The 9,557-nt window shown below is 42.4% G+C and overlaps 1 protein-coding gene across 2 annotated transcripts; it reads left to right on the top strand.

The window, feature by feature from the left end:
• Positions 1-13: 13 nt before the first annotated feature.
• LOC133131415 (uncharacterized) lies at positions 14-9,018 on the top strand. 2 transcript variants are annotated; one of them, XM_061246777.1, is made up of 7 exons: positions 14-343; positions 820-1,043; positions 2,621-2,719; positions 3,592-3,693; positions 4,639-4,752; positions 4,984-5,092; positions 6,222-9,018. In XM_061246777.1, exons 1-7 carry the CDS (start codon positions 226-228, stop codon positions 7,487-7,489), a joined length of 2,034 nt encoding a protein of 677 aa, XP_061102761.1. In that variant the 5' UTR covers positions 14-225; the 3' UTR covers positions 7,490-9,018. The 2 variants fall into 2 exon arrangements, with proteins under 2 accessions (XP_061102761.1, XP_061102762.1); XM_061246778.1 differs by lacking the exons at positions 14-343; positions 820-1,043 and adding an exon at positions 2,140-2,213.
• Positions 9,019-9,557: the final 539 nt, after the last annotated feature.

The following is a 9,557-nucleotide window of genomic DNA, read 5'->3' as shown; positions in this document are numbered from 1 at the left end:
CAAGTTGAAACTTAAATCTGTGGAAGATGGACGATATTTGTAGCTGTGCAGTGCTGTGACAAGAAAATCTGGCGAGACAGATGGCCGATTATCTTAGCCAATAGGAGGACGCTGCGGGAACATGAAAACTAAGTATCGATTTGATTTTTACTTACTCCGTTCACTTGGCTGTGGCTTAGTTGTATATACAACGATACAACAATATTTATTTGTGCCCTGGGAAAAATGGAGACCAACTTGCTATTGAAACGGACAGAAATCGCGTGCGCTGAGCAGATTCCATCCCTGGCTGTGTGGGTCATTGAATACGCCTGGAGTCACCGAATGATGGACGTACTGGAGGGTACAGTGTTTTGCTTTTATATTTGATTGGCTATAGTTTTCTTTTTTATATTCCTTGCTATTGCTTTACATAGGCTAATCTTTTAATCTAGTTTCTTCAAACAAGTTTAAAGCATAGCATATAGGCATATAACTTATTACATAGTAGCCTATTTATTGCGAAAAGCTCATGAGTCTGGACCAATATTTCTGTTGCTTTACAGATTTGTTTTCTGTACAAATGTGTAGATCATGGACTATACATTTTCTATATGGACTATATATTTTCGACATGTAAAGTAGCATAAATGGCAGGGTACTAAGGTAAATGTAGCCTGCTAAGGACCGGAGGTGGAAATCCCAGGGGTGACAAACTGGGGAGGACTTTTACTTTCTGAACCTGGGTTCTACGCCTCTGATCATAACTGACAAGTCACCTGTATGCAGAGAATACAATCTATAAAATAACTGCGTACCATTTGTTTTCTGCACCCCCAGGGTTGGTGCCGTATAAGTGGCAGGAAGGCGAACTTCAGTCGCTGACCCTGCAGGAGCCTTGCGCTTTGCGTGTAGCTGCAGCACAGGCATGGTCAGTGGTAAATGCCAGGGACGTCAAACACTTTGAGAGTGTGCTGGAGCTGCTGGAGTCTATCTACACACTGGTGCCAAGGCTCGTCACCTCTATCAAGCACATGAAGATTATGTTTGGCCTCAAGACCATGGTAGGTGACCCTTGCTCTTTTCGGAATGGATTTTTTTTTAAACCCTCATTATTCAATTAAATCAATTCAATTTTATTTGTATAGCGCTTTTTACAAAGGGCCTTTGTCGCAAAGCAGCTTTACAGAGAAACCGGACCCCAAGAGTACGCCTAGGGCAACAGTGGCTAGGAAAAACTCCCTGGAAACAGGAAGAAACCTTGAGCAGAACCTGACTCAGTAGGGGAACCCATCTGCCGCTGGTTGACACCGGTTTGTAGAAACAATGGTTTCTACACAGAAAACAGAAAACCAGATTAAATAAAAGTACATAAATGTCCAATAACTTGAAGTACAGATGTGGTTGAGGGATGGCAGGAACACCAATGGGTGGCATTGTCAGGCATGGGGACAGGCTTGGTGCTACAGCTGAATCAGCAGTGGCAGGAGGGAGTTGTACGGCTGGCAAATATGAAGACATCTTTGTCACTGTGGAAACGGAGTTCCCTAAATCAAGAGGACGCCTGCTAGTGCTAGCTAATACACATCTCTAGGTCTGGCAAATGTTGCTGGCCACAATTGGAGACTTCCGGTTCGTATTTATCAAAATAAAAGTTTGGTGAATAGAATTATTTATGAACTGTAATTTTGTCAATTTTCATTGTTAAATTAATACAGTTGGATATGATTGTGATGTATTTGCAGAGAATATAAAATTGTGCACAAATTTAAATAAAAACTGTTTGCCACCTGTTGTTGCTGTCTGTCAGGTGTGGTATGGGCATGCATTGCCATAGACCAGGGGTCGGCAACCCTGGAGAGCCGCAGGGTGTGCTGGCTTTCGTTGTTACTTGGCATTAAATGATCAATGAAAGCTGTTGATTACACAGTTAACCTACCTCACCTGGTTTCTTGGGTCTGAATCGGTTGCTTATTTTAAGGTGGAGACAAAAGCCAGCACACCCTATGGCTCTCCAGGACCAGGGTTGCCGACCCCTGCCATAGACTGTCAATTGCCACCCAACTCATTTGCATAGCTCATAACTCAAAAACTATAAATTGTTTCAAAATTAAAGCGGGTATAAATTTGTTAGCTGGACCCATATTTTTAATGTTGTTGCTGTGTTTCCAGTGTGGGGTGGCCATACGTTGCTATTGACTGTCAATTCACAAGCAGCTCATTTTCAGCGAGGAGTAGGTCATTGAGTACTTTGACCAGGGCTGTTTCAGTGCTGTGGAAGGATGTATTATGTATTATGTTAAATACATTTTCATGTTTATGTTTGTGGTCAAATTTGCTATTACAGTTTGAATTGATGCAGAATTACTGTAATAGAAAAACTTTGACACTCTGTGTGTCACCTTCTTATTGTCTTCCAAAAAATGAGATATACCGTACAGTAAAAAAAAAAAAAAAAAAAAGGTTAACTGGTTTTTAACATATGTTAAACACTGAATGGGGTAAAATAGACCCCAAACATCATACAAAGGTTGAGATAGTTTTTACTAATACTACAGAGCAGCCAGGGTGGGTGGAGGGGACCGCTCTGGATGAAACTGTGGAATCTGTGAAATATGGGCTTTTGTGTTCACTCATCCAGATTGTCATGTGGATGTTGCAGAAGAACCATGGGGAAGTCAGCACTATGACCAAGATAATCCACTTTTTCCCAAGCAGAGTAACTTTGTACCGTGGTTGTGTGAGTATAATTTTTCTCTCACCCATAGTAGGTAGCTGTTATATGTGTGCAATGCAGGTTCTGCATGTCTCCACCAGGGGGCAGCAGTGATATGACTCTCCACCAGGCCATAGCTGGGTCAATCTTTCAGAGGGCCATCATTTACTTCAGTTCCAGCAACTGTCTTTGCCCAGTCAAAATAATGAGAGAAGACAGGAAAGTCCCACAGCTTTTCAAAACAATTCTATTAAACTCACTCACCTTCCTCCTGTTCAGTATACAGTGCCCTCCATAATGTTTGGAATCACACAATTAACATGTGGTTAAAGTGCACATTCACAGATTTTATTTAAGGATATTTTTGTACATTTAGAAGAAATTACTGCAGTGTAAAATTGCTCAGGTGTGTTTAATTGCCTCCTTAATGCAGGTATAAGAGAGCTCTCAGCACATAGTCTTTCTTCTAGTCTTTTGATCACCTTTGGAATCTAGTATTGTTGTTTATCAACATGAGGACTTTGTGCCAATGAAAGCTGAGACTGAGAAACAAAAATAAAACAGTTTGAGACATTGGCTGAAAATCAACTGTTTGAAACATAATTAAGAAGAAAGAGAGCACTGGTGAGTTTACTAATCGCAGGAATTAGTAAGGAAGACTTCCACAGCTGATGACAGAAGAATTCTCAATGTGCACTTTAACCACATGTGATTTTTTTATTGCAAATTTCAAATTATGGAGGTAAATAAATAAATGACCCAAACATTATCCAGGGCACTGTAACTGTGACCTACCATTGAACCTGAATCATGTCTCATCATATTGCAACATTAAAATATAATCTGTTTGAACAGGGAGTAAAATTTCTTATCTCTTGGTTGTTTTTTTTCTGTAGAGCAGAAGGGAGCTGGATCTGATGAGAAAGTGCCATTATGAATTTAAGCAGCTAGCCCAAACGCTGCTTTTCCACAAGGAAATGCGCAAGGCTTACATCAGAGTGAGAATATAATCCTGCCCTCGCACACACTACATCCACCCAGCAGCACTTTGGGAAATATAATATACTGCATTATATGGAGTTAAATATATTGTCAGCATTGGAAAAGATACTACCACAACATCCCTATGTACTGGCGAAAAAAGCATTTTCCCCCTTCCTGATTTCCTCTATTATTGCTTATTGGTCAGACAAAATGGCTGACTTGACCATGGTAGTGGTCAGCTACCCACTAGTTGACGTCTTTATACTATTATTTCTATTATCCCAATAGAAATGATGTGGCAGGACCTGGAACTAGTAGTTCATGCTCTAGAAACCTACCAGAAATGAAAGCAGGTTTTCAAAGAAGAGCAGGCTAAAATTAAAATCAAATTATATGTAGCAAATACCTTTGCACAGTGTCGTACGTAACCTATAGGGGCTTTCACATATTGCAGTATAACATTGCTGTGAAATATATTTATGATATATTCAAAAGTCAACTTATTTATAGTAAATTGCAGTATATTCTAATTCTGTAAAGAATTGTTCCTTCTTTTCAGCACATTTTCTGGTTTTCTTTTGCTTTAATCATGATTTGCATAAGTTCCATATTGATAGCCATGTAACTTGTGCGTGAATACTCAAATCAAAATTGCGGTCATGGGACACACTACACCGGTCATCAAAAACTCCATCAAAAACAGGACATAGCCTAGAAAAAAAAGAACATGACCTAATTCAGGAAGTTGAATCACCTGTTGGCAATGCGATGTTTAAACTGTCACATATTTGGCACAAAAAAATGTGGTTTTATTTCATAGCTCATTTAATGTCAGACCATCTTGACAGCCTAAATATCGCCTTTTTGTGCATATTGTACCACAGCCTCATTGTAACATAAGCAGATATAGGAGCAGTATTGTTTTGGTCAGGTGTATGCTGATGCTCAGAGGTTTGTAGGACCAGATGGAGGAACAATATGGGGAGAGATATGCACAGAAACTGGAGGAGAGGTTGTTCGACTACCTGCAGAAGCTGGAGAAGGACCTTCCACCATCCACATGTATAGACCAGGTATGTGTGTGTCTGCAGGTTCATTTTGTTTTAGTAATAGCCCTCCTTGTATGTGCATTGCACTATGAGTATCCATATGCTTGTACTTACAATATGTGTGTTTGTGCACATGCTCAACCTGTCAGCTTAATGCTTAATGTGTCCTTACAGGTTATGCCCGAAACCATGAACTCGGCATTACATTTCTGTGTAGGCATCTGTATGTATTTATGTTTGCACATGTCTGTTCAGGTTTTGAGGCAGGAGCGCCCCCTTGTGGACGGGGAACAGTTGCTGCTGGGGGTGTTGAGCTGTAGTCCTCACTCTGTGCCTGCAGCCCTGAAAAGACTGATTTTCTATGGTGAGTCAGGATCATAGACGTGTATGTTCTCTAGATGGCTGACAGAGTGTGCCCTTCTCAAGCCTCCCATCTATCAGACCTAACATACCTTACTCCCTGGAATTAAAGGCAGGCTCTGCAGAATTTCTCACTCCTGTGTTTACATACAAAAAACTTATATCCCCCATTTGTAACCCCTAACTCTCTGGCATACGACCGTGTGCCGTGATAGCAATGAGCTGAGATATAATTAGTAAAACATCAGCTTTAGTAGTGGCTTTCCACACAGGCCATTTAGCTAACTCGCATTCAGTAGCTGACATCATCTAACCTTAGCTAATTGTAAGCTAGTGGTGGTGCTAGCCACCGGTGGATTTCAGTCTGCTCTACCTGCACAAATCTGTAATATAAGCACACATACTCACAAATGCACCAATTAATTGCTTTTATTTTGATCAGACATGTCAAGTCATGTCTGAATGTCCGGGAGTCTTTGGATTTAAGCATCTCCCGAAAATATAAGCAGTAACAGTAGCACTGTGTAGTGAGTTTAGTTAGGTTTATAATGCAACAACTAATTAAGGTTGGCCAGCCAGCATGATTAGGCTAATTTCTCGCAAAACCAGTTCACCAATGTAGTAGCCAATCGTCTCCCCTTGCCCCCCCTCCTCCTTCTATTGGATCATAGAGCGCATGAGTTCAGTGTTTTGGACACCGGAATGCAACCCACAAATCGACATTCTCTATTCTCTTTTGGGGTGAGGGTCTATATTTTCTTTGTTGTTGGCTAGTCACACCAATTATTATGAGGGAAAGGCCCTTTGCCTGATGTGTTTGAGTGTGTCTGAGGATCACATTGGAAATAAGTGTCACCAGTAGTGTTTGTGTGCGCTATCCTCTCGGCTGGGGCAACTGAACTGTAGGTCTTGTGGACCGCAGTGTCTGCAGGTAATTTCTCCATCCATGCACTACACCACTCCATCACTAATTATTCTACCTGCTTTGTTTATGAAGTAAGACGATTAGTGAAATCAGGTGGTGGTAGTAGTACATGATTGGTGCAAATACCTACTGGCCCCAGGACCTAGAGTCGAGTAGCCCGGCTATACACGATGCATCTAGTGACTGGAAGTGCTTCTGGTTTCTCCAGCCAGGGTCACACCGTGTACCAGCCCTGGAATGAGCCAGCCCTCCGTCTGCGCTGATGAGGAGAAGCCGACGCCACAGCCTCTTTCAGATCCAAAGGACTCACCAAAACAGACACTGCCCCCTGCAGGGCAAGTAGGAGAGATGCTGTCTAGCATGTCCCACAGCAATTGGAAGGGGCGTGGAGAGGTGAAAACCAAGCCCACAGCACTTTGTTCAAGCTGGTATTGTGTAGGCCGAAGTGAAAGGGCGGAACAGAGACTCAGAGAACGGGGCTCATCACTGGGTGGGGGGAGCCAAGGGACAAGAGAGCACTGCCACAAGGAAAGGGGATTGGGCCAAGATGAAAGAGGGTGGGGTCAGAAGGAAAAAAAGCGGAGCCAGGAGGAAAGCAGAGTGTGTTGGGGAAGGACAAAGCTGGCAGGGAAGCACGGTCAGATGGGAGATTATCCCATGCAGCTATGCTCCAGACACCAAAGATGGGCAAGAAACATACTGCAGGAGTGCACTGTGGAGCTGGGTGGTCAAAGTGCCATTATTCTGAAGGAATACCCCAAGGAGATGAGGACTAAACCTGTGAGCATTCTGGAGCACCCGAAGGAGGTGGGGTGCCAAACTGTGAACATTCTAGAGAAGTGCTCTCCAGTGTTGGAATTAGTAGGTCAAAGCCTGAACATTCTGGGGACGTGCTCTCAGGAATTAGAGGGTCAAAGTGCGAGCATTCTGGGGCAGTGCCCTAAGGAGGTGGGGTGTCAAAGTGTGAGCATTCTAGAGAGGTGCTCTCCGGAGTTGGTGGGACAGAGTGCTCTGGAGGAGTGTCCTAGTGTGGTGATGAATCAGGGTGTGATTGAGCTTCAGCAAGCACCACTCTCCTCAGTCCATCCAGTCCCCCCAGTGACCCCAGTGACCCCACCCCATCAGTATTGCAGCCCCAGGAGCTACCAGAGGTGTGGCCGAGACACAGCCGCCTCCCTGGCTAGGGTGGAGACGGCGGGGCTCGGAGTTCAGATTTCTCTGGAGAGTCAGCTGGTTCTGATCCGGTCCCAGATGTTACAGCCCACTGTGTGGGTCAGGAGACTGACTCAGAGGGAGTGTCACCAGGCCACAGGTATGAGGGGAGCCAGAATTAGGCCCGAGGAAGACGATGGAGCGGAATGTAATGAGAGAAAGGAGGAAGGAAAGAAGGGAGATTCTGGTGACTGGGAATCGGATTTCTCCTATTCAGAATCGGATGAAGGTTCTGATTCTGACTCAGATTATAGCCCTGTCTAGAACGCTAAGTCGAATTTGGAAAGGATAGAAAAAGTGTGAGCCTGGGGAGATCTGGGGATTACTCAGTAGGACAGAACATTCTGTTACTTTTCAAAGATGTATATCATATAGATCTATATCTATGTCTATTGAACAGAAAGTGCACTCAAAATATTTTGCAGTGAGATGTTTCGAGTGAGATTTTTATCAGTGGTTCCTGACCCTGTTCCTGGAGATTTACCATCCTGCAGGTGTTTATTCCAACCCAAGCAAATCACATCTCATTCAACAGCTAGAGATGTTGTTGAGCTGCTAATTAGTAGAATGAGGTGTGCCATATGAAAAATGAAAAACTGCAGGATCATGTGTCTTCAGGGACAGGCCTGGTTACACTGGTCTAAGTTATGAAGCCTTCTCAGGGCACCATATCTGTAGTACATGTTTTTAACGAAGAAGAAAACTTGTGTTTGTTCCCTATTGCGGAGGTCGATTCAGCAGAAACACATTAATTCAGGCAATTGCAGGGGGTGGATATATATAAATATCTTAATATAGTTAATATGGTTTATATATAGGATAATCAAATGTGTGATTACAGCAGTTAGAGCAGTGCCCTCTAGTGGAGAAATGAGTGATGCAGTCTAAGCCAATGTTCTTGACTTCACTTGACCACCACTACAAGCTATATCATATAGTCCATTACAAACACAGATTTCAATCAGGTCCTGCATTTTAGAATGTATTTACCAATCCCTTTTTAAAGAACATTTTAAATAAAACCCTAAAGAATTCTTGTCCCTAAACATGTTAATTTGTGTTTACCGCCCAAAAAATGCTGGTTACATAACCATTACATTACATTACATTACATTATTGGCATTTGGCAGATGCTCTTATCCAGAGCGACATACAGTTGATTAGACTAAGCAGGAGACAATCCTCCCCTGGAGCAATGCAGGGTTAAGGTCCTTGCTCAAGGGCCCAACGGCTGTGCGAATCTTATTGTGGCTACACCGGGATTAGAACCACCAACCTTGCGTGTCCCAGTCATTTACCTTAACCACTATGCTACAGGCCGCCAGTAAAACCAGTTTTACTACAGATCATGTGACGTCATCACAGATACTTTCGTAAACAGAAGCCGTGAGAAGCCTCTGGCCTGAGCAAAGATCAACATTCTGATTGGGGGCGGGGGGGTAGCTGAAGGATCTTGCTTTGGCATCAGGTGTCAGGAAAATAGGTACAGGAGGGCCTTGTACAGACGGGTCACAGTATCAGAAGTCAGAAAATGGGTGAGGACAGATGTCACAAGACAGGATTTTAGAATGACGGAAGCTTCTGGTGATTTGTGAATAATATGTGTGTAAGAGCGATGGGTAGGCTCAAAGTTCAAGCGGAACTTTGTGTATGTTGGATCACAGCAAGGACTGTGTTTTCAGAGTGATTACACAGCATTTTAGAATAGTGTCGTGTTGTCCTTTTCTGTGGCAATTTATTAGCAATTTATTGTTTGCTCACCTGCAAATAATCTTTACACATGAATGCTGATGCAAGGAGCCACACTGTTGTCTTACCAATAACCTTTTCTGTTCATGCAATAAACAATACCGATGGTTGAAATTACACAAAAATGGGTTTAATTTTATGTTATTTATTTGTTCTTTATATCATTAATTGCTTAAATTCTGCCAGATAAACAGACATTGGTAATTGAAATTATGATGAAGATGATGATCATGATGATGATAATGATTATTATTAGTAGTGTAGCAGTTGTAAGGTATTGATGAGTAAGTTCCAGCAACCATTCAAATCTTTTTTTTAAAGTCAATATATTCCATCATAATGTGTCGGACATACAGTGCGCTTTGAGCAACTGCATTGCTTATTTCTCACCTCAAATGGTTTCAGAAACATACTTTAGTCGACTGTAGTGAAAAGTTTACCAACGGTCTGCCATATTACTATGTTTTGCCAAAAACAAATGAACCACAGTCTTCCCAATCAGATATCAGTCGTCCCTTGTTTTTGTTAATCCCATTGGCCATCTATCCTACAGTACCGTATATACAGTATGTGCTGTATTATA

Source organism: Conger conger, chromosome 6 (assembly GCF_963514075.1).
Source record: "Conger conger chromosome 6, fConCon1.1, whole genome shotgun sequence".
NCBI classification, from domain to species: domain Eukaryota; kingdom Metazoa; phylum Chordata; class Actinopteri; order Anguilliformes; family Congridae; genus Conger; species Conger conger.
Note: the sequence above shows the minus strand (reverse complement) of the source record. Positions and strands in the feature narration are given on the sequence as shown.

Excerpts from the sequence above, each read along its gene's own strand:
- LOC133131415 (XM_061246777.1), top strand. The coding sequence starts at position 226 with ATGGAGACCAACTTGCTATTGAAACGGACAGAAATCGCGTGCGCTGAG. Across the intron at positions 2,720-3,591 it reads TAACTTTGTACCGTGGTTGT|AGCAGAAGGGAGCTGGATCT; the intron begins GTGAGTATAATT and ends TTTTTTCTGTAG. Across the intron at positions 3,694-4,638 it reads TGCGCAAGGCTTACATCAGA|GACCAGATGGAGGAACAATA; the intron begins GTGAGAATATAA and ends AGAGGTTTGTAG.